At 38.7% G+C, this 22,449-nt stretch overlaps 2 protein-coding genes across 2 annotated transcripts in view; one reads left to right on the top strand and one right to left on the bottom strand.

Annotated features, from left to right (window-relative positions):
• The window catches only part of LOC137395003 (zinc finger SWIM domain-containing protein 8-like), a 33,438-nt gene extending 14,628 nt beyond the window's left edge, over window positions 1–18,810 (top strand). Inside the window, exons 9-29 of the mRNA XM_068081786.1 lie at window positions 670–900; window positions 1,507–1,746; window positions 1,898–2,083; window positions 4,064–4,345; window positions 5,410–5,533; window positions 5,641–5,825; window positions 6,553–6,739; window positions 6,864–7,114; window positions 7,234–7,454; window positions 7,897–7,997; window positions 8,133–8,385; window positions 9,058–9,193; window positions 9,304–9,448; window positions 11,987–12,231; window positions 12,547–12,762; window positions 13,805–14,056; window positions 14,226–14,387; window positions 14,608–14,773; window positions 14,888–15,080; window positions 15,169–15,256; window positions 18,295–18,810. Of these exons, the coding sequence (XP_067937887.1) occupies window positions 670–900; window positions 1,507–1,746; window positions 1,898–2,083; window positions 4,064–4,345; window positions 5,410–5,533; window positions 5,641–5,825; window positions 6,553–6,739; window positions 6,864–7,114; window positions 7,234–7,454; window positions 7,897–7,997; window positions 8,133–8,385; window positions 9,058–9,193; window positions 9,304–9,448; window positions 11,987–12,231; window positions 12,547–12,762; window positions 13,805–14,056; window positions 14,226–14,387; window positions 14,608–14,773; window positions 14,888–15,080; window positions 15,169–15,256; window positions 18,295–18,420 (3,990 nt within the window). The 3' untranslated portion in view covers window positions 18,421–18,810. The remainder of the gene's footprint in view (window positions 1–669; window positions 901–1,506; window positions 1,747–1,897; window positions 2,084–4,063; window positions 4,346–5,409; window positions 5,534–5,640; window positions 5,826–6,552; window positions 6,740–6,863; window positions 7,115–7,233; window positions 7,455–7,896; window positions 7,998–8,132; window positions 8,386–9,057; window positions 9,194–9,303; window positions 9,449–11,986; window positions 12,232–12,546; window positions 12,763–13,804; window positions 14,057–14,225; window positions 14,388–14,607; window positions 14,774–14,887; window positions 15,081–15,168; window positions 15,257–18,294) is intronic.
• A 106-nt stretch (window positions 18,811–18,916) lies between these two features.
• Window positions 18,917–21,850, bottom strand: LOC137395004 (UPAR/Ly6 domain-containing protein crok-like). Its single transcript, XM_068081787.1, has 4 exons — window positions 21,717–21,850; window positions 20,520–20,681; window positions 19,450–19,500; window positions 18,917–19,258 (listed from the first exon to the last, which is right to left on the bottom strand). The coding sequence occupies exons 1-4, from the start codon at window positions 21,766–21,768 to the stop codon at window positions 19,095–19,097; spliced, it is 429 nt and encodes a 142-aa protein (XP_067937888.1). The 5' UTR covers window positions 21,769–21,850; the 3' UTR covers window positions 18,917–19,094.
• Window positions 21,851–22,449: the final 599 nt, after the last annotated feature.

Raw genomic sequence — 22,449 nt, 5'->3', positions numbered from 1 at the left:
GGGTGTATCTGCCTCTTTATTGCAGTATTTGCCTGGCGCATGTCAACACAAGCGGATGTCTCCGTTCGGTTTAGGTACTATAACCGCCGGACTAACCCAATCAGATGGCTTATCTACCCTCTCAATTATTCCGCTGTCAACTAATTCTTGGAGTTTGTGTTCAACCTTCTCTCGTAGGCCAAAGGGGACCCTCCTATAGGGCTGAATGACAGGTTTAACTGATTTGTCTATGCTTAGCTTTAGTTCATAGTCTTTGAGTAGGCCTACCCCATCAAACACTTCTGGGTATTTGTTGCACAGTTCTGAATAAACAAGATCAACACAGTTGTTAACATGTAGGCCTATTTTTAGGCACTGGCAATGGTGTTAGCTCAAAGCTCAGGCAATGATTTTTAAAATGTTTTGGAACTCAATTACGTTTAGTATTTACATTAAAAACTAGGCTAGCGACTAGTTTTCAATTTGATGCAGTAGTTATTCTCTCTTGTGATTAAAAATAGAACTAATTATTCACTGAATTTAATAATTCGCGGAGTTGACTGTTCGCGAAATCGCGAATTTTTATTACCAACGAATATTTTCATCCTGTAGGGTACTTGATATACTGTTACTTGATATGCTGTAACCGATCAGACACGCCGTTTGATAAAATTACCTGCTTCATTTCAGCTCCTCGTCTGGTGGTTTACTACCAAAATCTCATCAGCCCACAATAGCGTTGTCACAATCTCCAAGAACGGGAGCAGCAATGGTAACACAACTCAAAATGCTGCTTCTAGCCTTTGCGATGAGATAGTGACTTTATGGAGATTAGTAGCTCTAAACCCTCGACTCTCACCTTTGCAGCGGGATGACCTGAGGTCACAGCTCGAGACTTGGCACATTATGTCCGTCGATAAGGTTAGTGAGGAATGTATGAGAAATACAGATGCGATTAAACATTTAGTGTGTTCTGTTTCCTTACAGCAAGGGACTGTTTGTCTCTCATAGCTTTTGGGTTCATATTGTTTTATCATCAGCAGACAACTCCTTGCTAAACATGAGTGACACAAGCTATTCATCATGCACATTGTTGAAGGAACACTAAATCACTATTTTAAAGAAGTTAAAAGTAGAGCAACCAGGAGTAGATAACTCTAGTTTAGTTCACTTTGCTTTATCCCTGCTGGTTTGTGCTAACTGTCAAATTTACACTCACCAGAATTCCAGATTGGAATGAACATAGCCGTCGTATATATACGGTCAACCAAATCCAAACCTGTGCAGACACCGGGCTCTTAGAGGTTCATTTAATTGGAGGCGTGACCTTCCAATGCCGATACAGCCACTGTAGCCTGAGTTCCAACAAGACAACTAGGCGCACACGGATACATGCAAATATAACGTTAACAACTTGAAAAGGCCACTCATTCTAGAGCAATTTGTCTTGCTACTGGCCAATTTCAAAGAGATGACTTATAATATTTTGTCTATTGATTTTGATACAACTTTTCTGTGCTTTTGTAGGTTCGTAATGCTAAGTGTAACAACTCATCTAAAAAGGATGACATCGAGTTGTTCCCAGGGTTTAAACCAGCATTTGAGGTGACTCACATAGACTGGACTGACTACAGCATAGATGGAGTGACATACAGTGAGACGCAGCGTACCATCTATGAGAGCGCTTCAGCAGTACCCGGCCAGACTTGCCTCACTAGCGATGGGGCATGCGCTGCCAGCAAGATCTCTCCAGTTACAAACTATAAGGTTTAATCTCAATGTCTGGTTGTATTGGAAAACTTCTTAACTTTGATAAGCGGAATATCTGTTTCTTGCTTTGCACTCTAGTGCCAGGATTTGGCAGAGCAATTGTCATATAATCGAAGCTTGGGTTGGGATATGCATAATTCTTTTTTAGGTTGACAACAGTAAGTACTCCTTTGCCAATGAGCAGGGCTTTCGTCGGCCTGGAGATGCAGCGGAAGCCGCAGAGCAGCACCATGAAGAAAGCTCAGGCTCTGAGGGTTTCTGTGAAGAAAGAGGAGCCGAAGCTGAACTCGGTGATCCTGAAGGTGCTTCAGACTGGAGCGATGAAGGCATTCGGGTGAGTCTGGGCCTTTCTCTTCTCTTAAAAAGAATTATCATCTCAACAACTAGTCTCTCATTAGTAGCAACTTCTTTCTGCGTTCACATGTTCGTTGTCATTCAGGTTTTCTTGTTCAGTAGCAGTACAGTGGAACCTCAGTTCTCGAATGCTTCAGTTCTTGACCAACTTGGTTTTCGACCAAAAAAGTTGAGATTTGTTTGCCTCGGATCTCGACCATAAATTCGGTTCTCGACCAAACCGGAACATGCGCATTTGAATTAAATGTTCGGAACAGCTCTGGAAACAGCGTTTTTATACGGTTAACGACGTTGTTATTAGAGTTGCCCCGATTCTAATATCGGTATTGGTGCCGATATGGTTGTTAAGTAACTGAATCGGTATCGGCCGATCTTTTCAGACCCACTATTTAGCAGAAAAGCGTATTTCAGCCTGCTACACTAATAAAAAATTCATCAGCTGTAAGTTTCTTATTTTTACCTAATGAATTCCAGTCCTGTCACACAATCTATTTCAGGGCTATAGTCTGATAAAAATTCACACAGCTGAGGAATTTTTTGGCTTTAGTCAGGACGTAATCACAAAGTGCGGTATTTCCCAATTACAGCGATATGATTTATTGCAACCAATCACGAACAAGGGAACAATGATGAGAAACAAGAATGTGGTGTAATATTTCTATTTACTAGCATTACGAAAGTAATTTGAGCAGTCGATGCTTAAAGTTATCTATCTCTCTTTTGATCCTGACGATATATTGTGTCGTTTGTATGGCATAAAATAACCTCAGTGGCTTATCGGTATTTAGCCTGTCTTCCATCATCTCTGGCGAGTGAGTGCTTTTTCAGTTTGACTGGCTACATCAATAGTGATAGAAAATAAAGACATCTCACTGAGAGAATTGAATCACTAACGGTAATTAAAAGAAGCATTGATCTGCTCTAAACTTGTACAGGTGCAGAAGTTCGTTCAGCAATAGAAGAGAGACTTCATTATCACAAAGAAAACTGTACCACTAACAGTAATTACCATTATTAATAACAAATTACTAGAAACATGGACTGTTTTGTTACTAGATGCACGGTATGTCAGTATGTGAATATCTTTTTTCCATAAATACAAACAAATAACTACATCAAAATTTATATTTTCTTTGTATTATATTTATATTTGCATAATAAAACTAACAATTATCGATGCAACACAACAGATCTTAATCGGATTATTTTTCAATTAGAATCGGTATATTGGATCGGTATTTGAATCGGCTGGTGAAATTAGAATCAGGGCATCTCTAGTTGTTATGAGCTTGTCGGAAAGTTCTCAAACAAAAGGAGAAGTGTCACGTCATATATTATTTACATAAAGAAGGAGCCATCTGGGAGGATGTCGTCTCTACCGAAGAGGTTTACTAGGAACACAACTCCTCCGATCGAGTTACCCTATATTGTTTTGGAGGAGGATTATTCTTCAAAGATGTGAAGTAAATGTGCCATTGCTGTTTCTATTTTCTTTTTCACACGATTTTTGATGTAACTGATCTTTTGCATTTTCTTGCTGTTTCATTATCAATTTCTGCGACAATTTTTGGTACTGTATCGTTACCTTTAACGTTTTAAGAGCAAAGCATACGAAATAATTACTTTTTTTTTCATCATAAATGGAAAATATTTTATTAAAGTTAAATACGATCTCTATCTACCCGTTTTTATTTATAGTATGCAGTATACAGTACAGTTTATGGTGTAAAGTGTTGAAAATACTTTACCGAAGTTGTTAAATCGACTTGGAACGGATTAAAACTTACATATATTAATTCTAATGGGAAAACCTGTTTCGGATCTCGAACAACTCGGTTTTCGACCAACCTTTTGGAACGGATTGTGTTCGAGAACTGAGGTTCCACTGTAGTTCCGAGGTTTCACTGTAGTTCGTCATGAAATATGCGTCTTGGTAAACTTCGTCACTTTTATCTCACAGGTGAACATAAACAGAGATGGTTACACGGCTGCCGATGATGACAGTGACCTTGACATGTCAGCGCCTCTCATGTCTGCCACCAACAGCCCTCCATCTGCGGCAACAGTGGAAGGCAGTCAACTGGGGGCAGCAGCGGCGTTACCTCTCAGACCTCTTGCCGCTGACGCTTATAATGTCTACCAGTATGACCCAAGTTTACGCATTGACCTGCCTCTTCTCGGCACTGGCACCGAGGAGCCCAACTATTTTGCTGGCATCAAGAAATGGGATGACGAGAAGGAGGTCAGTTGAAAGTCAACTGACAGCATTTTAAAATTTATCTATTCCTACCAAATATGTATTTATAATCATGATCTTTCATTTTTTAGCTATAATTTTGATGCTAGAACAACAAAAACCGGTTTTGGTGACAAAAAACCCTCGTTATGTAAACACCAAGCTGTGACATAAGGAGGTCATATTTTGGCAAAACATAGACGTATGATAACAATGCTAGCGATTAGCCAATGTCGAGACAAAACATTTCTGTTAGTCACCTTTCTAATACATTTCTCCATCTAGTCACCAAGCTACATGTTTTCGTTACCCAGCATGGCATGTAATTAAACATACGGCTGAAGCAGATTCCACAAATGCTAAAAAAGTCTGTGCCGTATTTATGTGCCCCGCATTAACTTTCGAACATTGGTTATAGAATTACACCAATCGGCTTGTGCATGCTTCTCGTGGAGTGTACTAGCAAAAAATTCTTCCTTCATACTAATAGCAAATAAAATAATTGTTTGTATAACTTAGTTGTAAAAACCGTCGATAAAAAATCGGAAATCATTTGTTTAATACCTATTAATGCACGGTCTCCTTTCATGAGTAAGGGTTTTAAATGGACAATTTTTAGATATGCGAGTTGAAAAAACGCTTTATTTTAAAATAATTATATACTGTTGCAGCTGTTTCCGTTTAATATTTTGCTAGATCACAAATCTTTCTGTTTATTTTCATAGCTTGAAAGTGTGTATATAACCTTGTATTTGGTTAAAATTATACAAAAATGTTATTCAAACACCAATCTAATGTTATGTGCACTTGTGCAGATGCAATGAATGCATCTTTATGCTTGCATTGCATGCAATGAAAATGGATGCTGTCAATTATTCCTCAAGATGATTGTCTTACATCAGACCAAGTGAGATGATGACTCATTCTAAACTAGTTTTACGTTTGTGTGGTGATATTAAATATATTATTTATAAAGATATCTCTCGTTGGTGAAGCTGTGATCAATTTATGTTCATAGGCTTTCTATGACTCACCTCAATCTCCGCAGTCCATTTTATTTTGCTTTATAGGTGTTGTTTGCTAGAGCAGAAGCTTTGCACGCACACGGCTACATTACTCAGAGCTGTGAGCTCGCCTCTACTCTCGCCTTGGACATGCTAGCAGAAGCAGACGATCCTCTTGATGGCAAAACGGGTAAACTACATATCTGTCGTATTTGTGACGTTCATCTGCGCTGATTGTTAGCCATTCCATTCGTTGATCTCAAGACCTTTAATCAAGCGTGTGACTGTGTGTTATAGTGAAAAGGCGCAGATCAAGTCCTGTTCTTTCCTCTTCGATCTGCTTTAACAACACTCCTTTGGCCAAAACAGCCTTTCTTTGCACAGTTCTTCTCGAGGATACTAACTACCAACACCTCGCTTTCAAGATAGGCATGTATGGACTTGAAATGCATCGAGACCCCGCTGCCAGCAAGGCTCTTGAGGTAAGATAATCGCTCAGTATTGAGCTTTTATAGTTGTCTCTTATGAACCAGAATTAATTAAATTATTTAGTATCTCACTGTGTGCGAATGCATGTTTGCTTACTTTGTGCAATTTTCATGGCGAAGGATTGTTTGAGTGAATTTGAAATGCTTCTTACTGCAAGGACTTCGAGCTCAAAAAAGACAAAAAATTTGTTTTGAATACTATGTGAAGGTGACTGTCGGCCCAAAGTTGATGAAAACAATTTTTGCATTATTATGTTCTTCCATTTGGATCTCTTCGGCTATCCACGTGGTCCACTTACTGTACCTTTTTACCCAATACACCCACGAATAATCCTCCTACCCAATACTTATGCTAATAACAATACGAATGCTAATCCTTCTACACATCCCACCCCTTCTACAAATAGCTTTCACTCCATTACAGTGTCAGTTTCATAGCTTGAACGTCTCTCTGATTCCCTCTGACAAGTTCTGGGCTTCTGGCCAACTCCTCAACCATCCCTAACCTTATTAGCACCCACCCCAATCCACAAGTCACCTACCTTTTATTAGTAACAAGTACTGTATATCTTACAGCTGGGTCAATGCATATGAACAGACCAGTGGCTTATTGTATATAGGGATTGACCTAGCATGCCTTATTTGGCTTTGATAAGGAGTATTATGGCAAGCTATTGGCTAGTCCACTTGATGTTTGGCAAATGGCTGACTTGTTTTTCAGGTGAAATTAGCCAACCAAGAAAGTGAGTTGGTGGGCCTTCTCAAGCGTATTCCTCTCGGTCCTGCAGAGCTGGGTGTGCTTCGTGAGAGAGCTGAACAGATTCGTGATGGTAACCTCATGTCTCGCGGAGAAGCATACCTGCCGCTTATGCTTACCACTTTCATATTTGAGTCGCTATCACTACCTGGTATGGCATGGCCACTAGCTGTTGTTCGAACTGCAGTGCGTCGTTTTTCTCATGTTCACTCCGTGTCATTTCATACTGTGTATGTAGCTAATGCTGGTTAATCTTTATCCTGTGATGATTACAGCTCAGAGCAATGGTGGTGGAGCCTCGGCTGTCAACAGTAGACCTCCTAGCCGGTCTGTTCAGGTTTACAGTTCCAGACTGCCTACTGATGAACAGCTTGGGTTTGACGCCGCTGTCGCTGCACTCGGGCTCAAAGCGAACATATCGGAGGCGCAGCATCCCCTCATATGTGAGGGAACAAGGCGGCAAAAAGGTGACCTGGCCATCTCCTTGCTGGTCCAATATAAAGAGGATCAGTATAAACTAGACAAGGTCAGTCTGATTCATCTGCATGTAGTTGAACATTTGACCGCACAACTCATTCAGCCATTTATTCCAGCAGCCCTTAATTAGTGCTTTTCTATATTACATGTATCATAGTATTCTTTTAGATTCTAGAGAAGCTGCTGGACAAAAGCATACATCAGTTGTTCAAGGCACCACCCATTAGCAGCTATCTGACACCAGGTGCGGGTGTCAGCTCCGGAAGAGCTAGCAGCAGACAGGCAGACATCACAGCAGTAAGCAGCGGTTTTGTGAGCATGACCTTGGGTGAGCTAAGGGGAGACAACGTGGTGAGGCCCAGAGTCTATCGTGCCACGCGTCCAACCAGGTATGTAAACCATTATCGGTATTGGACGAGGGATGTGAAAGAGGGAGTACTTACATCGCATGTCAAAAACTCACTAACTAATATTTAGTTTGTTAGTACAATGATCATCCAATATGTTTGTTCGGCCAATGCTTTTTTAATAAGGTTGCTGTGGAGTTTTTACTATATGTAATTTTTTAAGGACAATTTTTGATGATTTTACTTTGCATGTTTTGTTGTGTGGATAACTCTGTTATACAGGTAGCTTTGTCACACAGATAGCTTCTTCTTACAGATACATGCTCTCTCTTATAGGTAGCTTGCTTTTGTAAATAGCTTTTTTATACAAGTTATGTGTGATTTCAGCATCGGCTTCAAGTTGTTTTCTATGTATTGCTATCACTAAACTAGATTAAAGTAGTACTATTCAACTGGGGTTCAGCTCGGTATTCATTTGTGGCAGCAATTCACTGGAGGAAAGGCGAGAAGATGACTTGGACTGCAAGATGCTCGAGGCCAAGTTGAGGTGTGGCCTCTATGGCCGGTCAAAGCGGCCTTCTGTAGGTAGGTGCCAACTCTAAGCCTGTCTAATAGCATCTTCCGAATGTAATTATTAATTTTGTAGCTTGAGAATTAATCTCTATAGCCCGAGTGTTAATCTCTATAGCCTGAATGTTAACAGCTATGTATTCTGTCTAGGCATGGCAGCTGTTGACAGCAGCGCCCCCGAAACAACTTCGAGTGACAACTCTCCAACTGTTGTGAGGCGTTCATTTGCCAAGCACATGTCTGGTGGGGCGGGTAGTGACAGCGAGAGCAGCGGCCGAAGTAGTGACTCTGTTGGTTCGGGTAGTTCTATGCCGAGACCGCAACGAACCCGCAACACTGATAGCCCATCTCTTAGATATCAATACAATGTAGAACCTAGGTCTATGAAGAGCTACCCATTCCGGTTGGTATCCCCTTTCCTTTTCCTTCTTTAATAAATGAATGACTACGGAACTCACTTGTGTTCCCTTGTATCAGTACATGCTAGCAGCTGTCTGTTGTAGAGAGTTCCCTTGTATCAGTACATGCTAACAGCTGTCTGTTGTAGGGAGTTCCCTTGCATCAGTACATTCTAACAGCTGTCTGTTGTAGGGAGTTCCCTTGTATCAGTACACGCTAACAGCTGTCTGTTGTAGAGAGTCCCCTTGTATCAGTACACGCTAACAGCTGTCTGTTGTAGAGAGTTCCCTTGTATCAGTACATGCTAGCAGCTGTCTGTTGTAGAGAGTTCCTTTGTATCAGTACACGCTAGCAGCTGTCTGTTGTAGAGAGTCCCCTTGTATCAGTACATGCTAACAGCTGTCTGTTGTAGAGAGTTCCCTTGTATCAGTACACGCTAGCAGCTGTCTGTTGTAGAGAGTTCCCTTGTATCAGTACATGCTAGCAGCTGTCTGTTGTAGAGAGTTCCTTTGTATCAGTACATGCTAGCAGCTGTCTGTTGTAGAGAGTCCCCTTGTATCAGTACACGCTAGCAGCTGTCTGTTGTAGGGAGTTCCCTTGTATCAGTACACGCTAGCAGCTGTCTGTTGTAGAGAGTTCCCTTGTATCAGTACATGCTAACAGCTGTCTGTTGTAGAGGGAAGGGGAAGACTAAAATGACTCCCACTGAGCCCAACCAACCTAGTGAAGCATTTGCTCATTTTATGTTCGAATTAGCCAAGACCCTACTTCAAAAGGCAGGGGGTACCAGCTCTACTTCCCTTTTCACTCATGTGGGTTTTATTCTCATTTATACTAAACAATGAATTTGCGTTCACTTACATACATCGCTTTTCTTCTAGCGTATCATCAAGAGTTTTGCAGCGCTGTGTTTTGATTGTAGAGAGAAAACACGGCCCAAACAGGTACTCATCGACTTCTACATCTCTGCGCCTTCCAGGTCGGCTTATACGCTCTCGGAATAAACAACTGTGTCAGCAAAAACTGGCTCTCTCGAACCTACTCCTCTCATGTGTCTTGGATAACTGGTAAGTATTGCTTCTGAACTCTTCCTTTTTGTGACTTTGATACCAAACCTGTACCTTGAGACAGTCACATACTCAACACTAGTAACTAGTAAATCAAATCCCTGAAGTTATCTTCTGCTAATAATGGTGTGCTAACTTATAAGTTACATTTATCTCTAGCTCATTTACATTTGATATTAAAAGTTGACTTGCAACAAAATTTACATTAAAGTTACCGTACTTTTCAGACTATTAGCAGCTACTTTTTTCTGATGATTTGAGCCATGCGGCTTATATAAGGGTGTGGCTATTCTGGGCTTTTTCTTTGACCACTAGGTTAACCAGAATCTCCAGTTAGTGCGCCTTTAGCGGTGAAAGAAAATACAAACAACGCCTAACGGTACTGTTCCGTTAGGCACTAGGTTAACAAGCGTCGCTTAATACGAAACAGTGCCGTTAGATACTGTTCCATTTTAACTCTTTCGCTACCGTAAGCCGATATATCGGCTTACGTGGTAATTTAAGTACAGACCGTAAGCCGATATATCGGCTTTTCAATATGGTTTCACTTTTCTTTTAATTACGAAGCCTATACAATAGCTAGACCAATAAAACATTGTCTCCAGTGAAACAACCTTGTTGCCAATCACTTGCTATCAATAAAAAAAATTTTGGCTAAACATTTTCATTAATTCGCGGTGATAAAAGTACCAACCATAAAACGATATATCAGCTTATCAATGGGGTTTCTCTTTTCTTTTCATTATGAAGCCCACACATTAGCTAAACCAAGCAAGTATTGTCTCCAGTGAAACTACGTTGTTGCCAATCACGTGCACCTAAAAGAAAATTTTTTGGTTTAACGATTCCATTTCCAATTATTTTTCAAAACGACAAAACCAGATCGCTATCGTTATCGTAAGGTAAAACTCACGCGTTCGTTCAATGCAAATAAAACATTGGAGATTGTATGAGAGTGGAATTCACTTTATACTTAGCTTGTAGAGAATTTTGTTTTGAATAATATGCATTTTACAGTAATACGATATCTGCTTTTATTCTTGAGATATTGCTTAATACGAGCGCTATATCAGTTTTTCGAAAATTTCGTTTTATTAGTTTGGGCAGAATATTCATTTGGTAAGATTTTTAAATGCGGTAGTGAAAGAGTTAAACAGCAAAGTTGCTGCCGCATTAAAAAGCACCGTCGTGAGTTCTGCGGCCTATACAAAGGTGCGGCCTATGTATTGTTTTATTATCGTTTTTGGAAAATAAAGTAGATGCGGCTTATATAGGGGTGTGGTTTATAGTCCGAAAAGTACGGTATTTGGTATTACAAGGTTCACCATGTCTTACTCTGCTGTGTTGTAGGTTCAAAATATGTGGAAATGTGATTACACGCTTTTAAAAGCTAAAAAATGAACAGTTAATCGCAGCCATCACGAAAATGCTTTAGAAAAAAGGTTACAATCCTTCTCTAAAACGGCTCAAATGAGACGTAGTTGAACACGATGTGCTTCTGTTTACACTTTCATGCAACCTCATTCATCGAAATATTTCACAAATATGCTTCCCGCATTCAATAAAATCATGTCTATTGTCCTTGCACGTCTTTTTCATTATCATTGTAATGTTGTCACTTTGAGCACTGATATCTCAAAACTTAGCCTAAAAATCAGCTCAATTTATTACCCTTAGCTCGACGAGGTGCATATCATAATCTGATAAACATGAGGGCCTGTTGGTCACCTGTGATGGTCGAAAAATGCTGCAGAAATTGTTCGCGTCATATGGCGGGAAATATGGGTCACATGATCAGATTATGACTACATGATTAGACTAAGCTGAAACGAAACTGTAAAGTAGCGAGCATCTATATTTGATAATGGTTTTTCAGTAGAACCCGAACTGTTCGTCGTAAACTAATGCTACAAGACGGTTTATATTGAGCCTTTTATTGGCCTTTCATTTCATGTGATAACATCAGGTGTCAAAACAATAACCACTTCGAGTTGAATACGTCATCAAAATAAGGAATTCCAACCTACTGCCATAACTGTTCATTTTTGAGCTTTCAAGAGCTTTTAATAACATTTCCACATATTTTGAACCTACAACACAGCAGAGTAAGACATGCTGAACCTTTTGATACGAAATAACTGTAATGTGAATTTTATTGCAAGTCAACTTTTAAAGACACCTGATAATCTTATCGTTTATTTTCACTGGTATAAACTAAGTATTTCTATTAGGTCAGAAAATTGCTTTTGAGATTGTTTAAGCATTTGATGCCTCTTGATGTCTTCTGAATCTTATGAAATGTTTTAATTGCTGCATGTTTATTTTGACTTGAGATCGGTTATCACCGATATGCTCCACCCATGTTTATTCTGACTTGAGATCGATTATCAATGATATGCTCAACCCATGTTTATTTTGACTTTAGATCGGTTATCACCGATATGCTCCACCCATGCGGACCACAGAACGTTTTCACCTTCAGATTAACTGTATCTTGTTTGCATTAGACCTTACCCTCATACTTTTGGGTATTTCAAGGTCAAGCTATGGAACTAGGAACTGTGGCTATCAATATCCTTTTGGACACGTGGGAGGGCCATCTCACTCCAACAGAAGTAGCAACTCTCACAGATAGGGCATCAAGAGGACGCGACCCGAACATGGTACGAGCAGCAGCAGAACTTGCTTTATCCTGTCTCGCTCATGCTCAAGCACTAAATCCTCAAGAGACTCGAAGGGCTCTAGTTCAGTGCAAAGAGCAAAGCAACAGCATGATGGAGAAGGTAAGTGGCATACATCTCATCTATCATATATGTTACATACTGACAACACATCGCATGTGCTCACAAGTGTTTTAAATAGCTGTATACGTTTATATCTCGACCTTGATCTTTTTGGGTTTTGCTATTTCGTCAAGAGCCGAAAATCTTTGTATGTTGTTTATCTCAGTTTAGCCTTTAATTTCTCTTTCACCGGCGATGGTTGTTGGTTCGGCTGCTATTCTTCGTTGTAGCGATCTTGGATTTTTACGACTGGCATCAACTTCGGCTGCAGCTCTTCGATGGTTGCTAGCTATTCAGTTCATGTATTTACTGTAGGCATGCCTAGCTGTAGAGAGTGCGGCCAAGGATGGGGGTGTATCTCCAGAGGTTCTCTTTGATGTGGCAAGGAGGTGGTATACCTTGCATGAGGAAACTCGTCAAGGAGGTGCTGACTCTGACGTTCCAGTGACAGTTCAACAGCCAGTTGTCTGCAACAACTTGACTCGGCAGAACACGAGCAGCCCTCGCATGCAAATGGCAAGCAATACTGAGGTATGTTATAATCAATTCCTGTTTTTTCCTTAAAGCACCAAAATTACATAATTTTTTAATTGTATATTTCAATACATCAGAGTCTTGGCTTTCGAATGAGCTATTGTTTGCCATGGTGAGACAGACATTGGTTGGTGTTTATAGGATTTCCCCAGAGCTCTACCGCGAAAAGGTTTACTGGCATAGTCTCGAAAATTGTGACATCACAATTCTCATATTCGTTGTTGTGTGCTCTTACCGCTTATTTATCAACTACGAAAGTGACGATAATGACGCTAGTGGCAGGCGAATGTAGGACAACTCCAGAGAATGAATTAAGATGACAAAGGAATCAGTGTCATTAGTTCTCCATGTACATATTATTTCTATGATAAGTACCTCAGACTCCAAGAACCGTACTATATTTTTCGATGATATTATGCACTAGCTCTTTATTTTTAATACGTTGTTAAGGGTGACGACTGAGACTAATTAACTTCAAGCATTGCGTGATCTCGCGAAAGTGCGATTGATATTTAGTCCTAGGGCCACGCAACCGCAGGTCATAATTTAATCGATGTGATTTCATTACCTTTATCAACGACAGTACATTTATTGAAGCATAATTAATTAACCCAGAACATGTGTTTGTATTGGTCGGGCATTACGATCGCGGGCATTGTTGATTATCTAGAATCTTAGTTTATTATTAGCGCTCTCCGGGTTTAACAGCACCGATTGTCACAGAAAAACGCAGCCTCAATGGCAGCGAAAGGGATCGACGACCTAAGGCTAAATGAGAATTAGGACGTCACATTTTGAGTACCTGAACCAAGTGTTTTTTTGCAGGACGTACTTTTGACACCCCGTTTTTCATAGTTCTATTATTCTTTGTGTATTGAATATAGGCTCATTCGAAAGGCAAGACTGATGTATCGAAATATATAATAAAAAAATTATGTAATTTATGTGCTTTAACTATGTTAGTCTATTATTCAGATTCGCTCTAGTCTGGGAGAAGAGTATTTTACCATCAGTGGTATTTGCTGATATTCTGTTGTAGCAACATTCAATCAGTCCACAGGCTAATTCTTTGCCCACCATGAATAGAGGCTTTCCAGGAGCGATGCAGGCCAATGCGAACTATACAGTATACAACTCGAGTCCAACCTATAATCTATCATGTTACCCTGTAGCCCCGTCGCAGTATCTCAGCTATACCTATCCTCCTGGTCAGGTGCCAGTCACAGCTCCTGGGAGTCTCCCACTCGCTTCCTTCCCTTATAACCAGCATCCTGCATTTCAAGTACCACAGGTTAGTTACAGTCAAACTAGTTGGCTCTAGTTAGCTTCAATTGCATTCATTGGTGGTTGTTGCACAGGCTAGTCAATCTCGAGTACAGAAGCAAGTTAGTTTCAAGTGCGGTAGTGGGTTAGTCTGAGATTTATAGGCCGTATGTATTCATTGTAGCCTTCTATTTTAGATGGCCGTACAGATGCAGCCTCCTAGTGGAGTGTACCCATTGTACAACGCACACGGTCAGCCTTCGGTAGCCTCCAACATGCTCCCTGTTGGTCAGCAAGGTCTGACAGCAGGTCAAATGGTCCCACAACATGGTGGAGCAACTTTGCATGCGCATCACATGGTTTGTCCGCTAATATGTTAAAGTTGTCGATTACATCATACAACTTTTATTATTGTTTCAACTTTTAAATTTCTTCATATAAATTAGCGCTTATGCATGCCGTCTGCAAGTTCTTTTTTATTTTTGTGGCATCGCTGATACTCATTTACATTCCTTCATCATGTTCTTAAGGTCATTGCTATAATCATCAGTACACTTTTCTGGTTTTTAATGTGCACAGGTGCCAGATCAAGTGAACTATGTGCTTGCCGCCTTCAGAGTTGGCACCTTGGCTATGGAGACATACGGGCGTAGGGTAGTGGATGACAGAACCCCAGCCAAGTACAACAGAAACCCTCCTTGTAAAGATGACATCAAATGGCTGCTCAGTTTAGCCATAAAATTAGGTAGTTATTCTCTCCGTCTTCTCAGGTCCACATATAACTGTGTCTTCCATATCCTTCCTGAGTGCGCATTATTACAGTTACTGGCAGTATTTGCCATGACATGTTTTGCTGTAGGGAACACGTACAATGGTCCAAGCTACCTCCAACAGTTCTGCCAGATTGCTGTCAATTCCCTCTTCAGTCCGTTTATTCTCTATGACATCGCTGTGGAAGTTGCCAGCTACCAGACCCGAAACAATCCCGCGCAGTACCAGTCTGTGTTTAGGACTCCTGTGCTCAGCTCCCTTATGCAAAAATGCCTTCAAATGTAGGTTACCCACATTTTCTCTGATGCTTATACCACATGCTATTCCATGTAATCAAGCAACGGTAGCTTTTCATTGTCTTTTGTGCAGGTATATACAGTGTGCTCATCACAGAATTCATCACATACAGAGCAGCGATTATGATGAATTTGTTGGCATCGTTTGCGCTGCCAGAAAGGTGAGTTGTAGCAACAGATTTGGTGTTGTCATAAGTCAAGTTACTCTTTTCTACTTTTACGGATATCTAGTTTACAAATCTAACCGCTTTGCTAATGCTAACTAACTCTGTTTCGCTATGCAAGTCATACAAAGAACTGTTGTGTAATGGTCAATATTATATTTGGAAAGAGAGGATTAAAAGTTACCATGACATGGCCGATGGAGCAGTAAAAAAGATACAAACAAATAGCAAATCTACAAAGTGCTTGTTTTTGGCAGCTGCCATTGCCTTAAATACAAGTTGGCCATGTATGGAATATTTATAGCGCATTTGGGTACAAAACTACTCAAGACTAGCACTCAGATCAAAGAGCATTTATTTTTACCTTAGTATAGAATATAGCCATTAAGAATAGAACGTTTTGCGTTTGGGTTTATTGCGCTATAATAAGGTGATATGTCAGAGTATAAAAAAAACATAATACAGTCAAACATGGATAACTCGTCCACGGATAGCTCGAACACATGGTTAATTCGAACATTTCCTTTGGTCCGTTCCCACGTAATGATAAATTGCTATAGATAACTCGAACTCAACACTGTTAATTCGAACTGTTTTTTGCCCAACAGCTACCGAAACGGTTGTTTTCGCTTTAGAAAATCACTTTATTCAAAGCCATAGAGGTAAACTTCATCTTTTCGTAATTCATAAGCGTCGTTATTACCACCGTCAGCAAAATATTTTTGTCAACGACTTTTCTAAAAGTTTGGTGAAATTTGATTTATACTGCGATACGATGAATAGCACGGGCTAGCCGGGTCGCGCGCGCAAGAATTTTCGCCACGCACATACAAAACAAAAATCGCATGTTGTTTTGTATGTGCGTGGCGAAAATCCTTGAGTGCGTGACTCGGCTAGCCCGTGATGAATAGTTTTCCGACGTTGATTCCGTGTTGAATCAACGTCGGAATGTTGAATGTTTAAAACGTCTTAAAAAATGTTGTAATTAAACGTATACGTTGTCTGAGCTACAAAAAAACTATTCATCGTTTGACCTAAACACAGAATACGTGTGTACATTCAATAAGTATCTATTAAAAAAGCGTGAGTGATATAGAATGTACCGTAAAACCTCGTGAAACTTCTAATTGAACTGCCTCGGAGTGTTGCTCTTAACGAATCCCAGGTAAAGTAAGGTAATCTGCATAAACTTCAAGAAAAAACGGCAAAATTGATCGTGGGTAAAACCCCAAAAGAAAAAAATGTCTTTTCTTTTGAGCATTTCAACAACGATCAAGTTTTGCCAATGTCAATCTGAAAAACGTCCTGGCAATAACATCACCTCAAACAACAAACCAATCTCAAGTGATAGAAAAATCTCTATACTTTTTCATGAAAACGTTTTAAACTTTACATTAGAAGCATTTAATTTGAAACAAGCCATTTGTGCTTTTGATTTATATTATAGTTTGTATATGTACATGTATCTAGTAATAAATAAGTAAATATATGGACTTGTGACAGTGCTCTGATAACTTGAATGCTCTGATAATTCGAACACTTTTGCTCGGTCCCTTGAAGTTCGAGTTATCCATGTTTGACTGTATTAGCAAAAGGAACTGCCAGATAGTTTAAAACTAGAGACAAGGTAGCCCAGTAGCATTTAAAAATGCAAAACTAAAAAAATACTGCTCCCTCCATCTAATCACCCCATAGGCATTAGGTTAGTCTAATCTTCAAAGCACCCAGAGTCAAATCTGTCAAATATTCAAGTTACTTATACACAGTGCCGCAGTTGAATACAACATTTATCTCTGCCCTTTGTTTGTCTTAAATTTGTTTATATGTAAAGCATTGCTTTTCTTTAGCCCAGTGTTATGTTCATCATCAATAGCCATATCTCTCAAATCATCAGTTGTGCGAGTTTAAATCAAATATATCAAAGAAAAATATTCAAATATTCCAATTGGCATAATACATAAAATTGCAAAATTTTCAGAGTCGTCGCAAAATTCATTGTTTTCATGCAATAAATAATTCTAAAGGCTTTTTTAGGTATCTATAAAACATTGCTCAACTCCTGTGGTCAAAGTTGTTCAACTTTGTATCCATATGGAACAACTGCAGTTGAAAGATTTTTATATTGTCTTACATTCAAAATACAATCAGAGTGCTGTGAAATGGCTGCATAGTAGCCACTGTAACAGACCATAATGGAAAGAATTTCTTGTAGTTTTACTTTTTCTTTAATGTGAAGAAAGGTACATCAATTAATATAAAATCCTTTTTGTAAATGAATAATTCTTGCAAAACACCTTTCTGCTTTCCCTAAATCTGTTTCTCTTTTATTTTGGGCACGAGCAACAGTTGATTTACCTTCAATGTTGTTTATTTTCACATTTGACACTGTCCTTTGTGCTGTTTATTTGTATAATCCATCTGCATCTAGAAGCAATCTTTTGAGTTCAGCTTATTTAAATGTGAAGTTAGTCTGATCAAATATATTCTCATATAAAGCATGTATTGTGTTGCAAGATTCACACAACAAAAAACTCGGCCGCATTTCGAAGTTCACATAGTTAACATTTTGTTAGTAAAACATGTAAAGAACGATACTGTGAATCTTTAGAGAGAACCAGTCCTGATCTGCCTGTCTGAGCACCAGCAGCTTCGAGAGCTTCTTTTAAAAAGTCGGGAGTCAGTGTAGGGCATGCTAAACAGTACCTGGACTCGGTGTAGGGCATGCTAAGCAGTATCTGGACTCCGTGTAGGGCATGCTAAACAGTATCTGGACTCGGTGTAGGGCATTCTAAAAAGTCCTCAGAACGCAGCAGTTTTAAGACTGATCTCATCTGAACAACTTTAGCTCGTAATTTCTGTTTGTTTATTCATTGCTGGCATGTTAGCCAGTGTGTTGCTGATTAGAAGCATTAGGTAAGCATAGCTTTAAGGAAACTGAGTTGATGATCTATAATCAGTCTTGATCTCAAAGCCTTGCTGAAAGCTTGGTTTACTAGTAGTTTGGGCATGTATGCCATTGTGCTGACTGTTTGCAGGCATTCAGCACACAACCGTCAGGGATGGTTCAATTCCAGGAGATGCTGCAGGGCTTGAGGAGAAACAAGTCCTGCAAAAAGGAGCTTTGGTCAAGGATGATGAGTGGCCTCGCATTGCCTTCCTAGCACCTCATTACCTGTATATAGGTCCCCATAGCTTGTATAGCCAGATTATCTAAGCCCATTATTTTGTTATGGATTATAACAGCGAGTGTATTTTGTTACTGCTGTACCTCTTTCTGTACTTAACCATGACCGGTATTGCAACTTGCTTTTTTCTCGGTCTAACAATGCCATCCATGATGACTCATTTCTTATTTATTAAATACGTTATAGACTGTAGTTATATTAGTTGATCCACTTTCCCTCAAATACAAATGTTACATTGGTTTTAGTTTTGAGCCTCTACACAAAATATCAAACTTGATTTTAGCCAAAAGAACTTCTATTTTTTAGGTTCAATTTGACATAATATACAATAAAACATTAATTCCTGCCTCTAAAGATCTCGAATTTTTATGAGCAGCACGTAAACATCCATCTTATCACTTCAAGCGAATATACAGCACACATATGGTGACGGCGCGACATCATTGCAAGCAAATTTTTGATTATCTTACAGTACACTTTAATATACTATATTTGTTATCTTCAGTGAATATGAACATAATTGTCAATAAAATTGAGAGCAGAGATGTATAGTGTGTTACCAGTTACTTTGGCAACACATAATTGGAATGTAATTACTGTAAAATGTATCAAATATAAAATAATGAAATAGAAAGTGCCAACAACGGCAATCAATGCATATTGAAAAGCAGTGTGTATAGAAGGAATGCGCACGTTATAAATATATTAGCTGCTGGTGTAGGAGCAGAATTACAGCCTTCTGTATTACAATTGCATTCTCTCACATAAACTCCTCGGTCTTCAAGCCTTCCCCAGAAACATGTGCTTGTACTGCCTGCAGACAAAAGGTGACTACTGTTTAGTACAGAAACTCCTTAACTACCTAGAGCTAATTAAACTCTCCACACTTGATGCAGTACAAGTCAGTTACAACCACAAACTATTACGCATTAATGACATTGTAAATATCATGAATGAAAAGACAAAAGTTTGAAGAGCCAGTACATGCGGCAGAAGAACACGTACCCAAACCTGTAGAGGAACCGCATCTTCGAGTAACTTTGTGCCATCCCCACCCTGTGAAAGGACATCACACAAATGACAACAACACCATTAAAAACCACTCCTATATAGCAGTTCAAGTTAAATAGATGTAAAACCGATAAAGCAATCATAAATGTTACCAAAAGATAAAAACGTACATTCCAGTGAAAGTGACTGGTTAGAATTTTTCTAACAATCTTGCGAGTACTACGGTATTTTGGGCTAAAGGCACAAAAGGTCATTGAGGTGTGCGTATGTGATAAATACAAACATCATCGCTATAACGTTATCTTGGTTTGGATTAATTGCCAACTTGGTAACTTTAGCTTTTGTTGTTGGAGAGAGATACAATAATCCCTCCTACTTTGTGGTTTAAACTATTACAGCTTCGTGAGTTTTTCAGTGACCTTCATTTAGATAAGCCTAAAAAATACTCATAGCAATACATGATTTGCTTCATTGCTAAGGACTAAATGCAGGGCACACAGTCTATTGATATGAGTCCTTCAGCAAAAAGCTGGCTAATGCCAACCATAAAAATGAAATTTACCTTGTTGACTCTAACCCGTCCCAGTTATGGTCTCATTAATCTCTTATGAATTTTAGTTTTTTATATATATGATGTCTATAAAATTTACCATAAAAGTACGCCTGCCGCAAGTATAAGGAGAGGTACATGGACTTACATGTATAGCAGTCGCAAAAGTTTAGAAAGCAATTCAGGTGTTCTGAAGTGTTAAAATTATGGCTCATACTTTAAAAAAATCTACTTTGAATTATACTTTTGCATATGCAGCTCCTTTTAAAAATTATCTGTTCTTGGACTATGAAAAATAAATATGTGATCGCTCAAAAACAACCGCTGTTTGCTGTTCATCATGAATTGACAAACTGACTTCAACCCAGGACACAACTGAGATTCTGACTTCTTTGACAATACGGTCTAGTGTACTAATCTATTTATAAACAATAATACAAACAGATAATAATTTGAGAGCTTTAATTAATCATGAACAGTAGAAACTCTTTTCTAAAATTATTTGCATACTAACATCCAGGACTTCTATATTCCTTTTTCACGCAATAGGTGCCAGGAACGTTAGCTTCATCGCTAAGACAGTCGACTAGTGCATTTATCTTGTCATCAAAGGGCTTGTCTGGTCGGCAGTTCTCATCAAAATCGCTATCACACTGATAGCACTGTATGGCTAAACCTAAGAGAGCATACATGCAAAATTAAATGTACAGAACACTATGGTAGATCAATCCGGCCTACAACGAAGGAAGAATTACAGTACAACAACGTCGCCAAATCAATATATAATTTAGTAACATCAATAACAAGTGATCTTTCAAAGTGTTTACGCCTTAATCAACATACATTAAACTAACACTAGCTCCAATAAAGCTTTTATGAGAATAGTCGAAATGGCAATTGCTCCAAATTATCTTAAATAATGAGTTTTAATTTTACTCGTTCGTCTGTAATAACTTTGTAAAATTTCATGCCGAGTGTAACTGATCTTCAACTCACGAAATACAGCTCAATGTGAAAATTACAAAAACATCCATACCTATGCTAAAAGATAATTAACTCTTAAATAGTTAGGATGCAACAAAAGCAGTTTAGCACAAAAATCGCAAAATATTTTAGTTTGATAATGTGAATCAATGCTTATGAATAACGACATACAGTCATACTCGTCTAAATCGTTTGTTATAACCAACAAATCAACTTGTACATCCAGTCATTTAACAACAATAAGTACAAGATGTAAAAAATAGACTACCTAATGTGTACTTTCGGCGGTTTTTTCTTGAATATAGTAAAGTTGCAAGGACATAAGATTTGTAAGTCAACCCACACAACTGGTGTGCGCTTTGTATTGATGAAGTAATATTGGAAAACATACAAAAATGACTTTTAGGAAAGATTCATGTTTATAAGACTTAATAAAGGGTAGTACACATTTCACGCCAATGTAATATTCTATTTAGAGACTTAAGACTTAAATCTCAGACTGAAACATCACTCAGCCTAATGCTGGAATTTAGGTGAACAAAAGTCTTAATCGAATTTTTACTTCCGAGGCACTTTCTCAAGGCCCCTGGGGTTAATTACAAGTGTACTATTACTATCGAGTAAGTATATTTAACGCACGGTACGCCACTTCGCAAACGTATCGTGTGTTCTATAGAACACGATATCTACGGGTAATCCACAAAAAAACAATGTAAATGATACATACATGTAGATGTAATGGACAAAACCAGTAAGACTATTAAACCTGAATTGAGCATAATGCTAACACAGGAGTAGATCAGACTTGATCGTTCGTGCAAACACTGGAATCCGACCTACTTAACAAAAACATAAGTACTGTGATCGCTGCGACTTCATTTGTGCACCGTGCTACTAAATGGTTTTGCAATAAAGTATAAAAGCATTTAACAATTCAATGTTCCGTAGGATGCAAGGCTATATTTCATACGGTTACATACGTATCGTTGACAAACTGGTAAGACAACTCCTTTCGAATGGTTTGTTTGGTTAATTAATACATGTACGTACATGCATTTGGTGATTATTAATGCTATTGAATTTTCTCAATGATTAAATCATTTAAATATAATTTGAAAATCATATTTAATATATATCGTATAAATTTATCATTTAAAATATACAGAAATATCATTTAAAAATCATTGGCACTCAATGATTAAACCAGAAAATCTGGTTGAATCATTGAGTGCCAAACTCTTGGACAAAAAATTCACTGCAGCTGGGTATAACGCAATGTATTGTACAGATATTGTACTTTCTTTATCATTCTTAATGTTAACTAGTTATTCTGCTTTATAGGGGAAAATATTCTAAAATTCCAACCTATTTCCAATGAAAAGCTTTTATTTGCAGACAATATAATTTGAACAACATGTAAATAGAGTTATGTACCATTTCTTGTGGCCCGCAACAGCATC

This window comes from Watersipora subatra, chromosome 4 (assembly GCF_963576615.1).
Source record: "Watersipora subatra chromosome 4, tzWatSuba1.1, whole genome shotgun sequence".
NCBI classification, from domain to species: Eukaryota; Metazoa; Bryozoa; class Gymnolaemata; order Cheilostomatida; family Watersiporidae; genus Watersipora; species Watersipora subatra.
This window is presented reverse-complemented; position numbering and strand designations above follow the sequence as displayed.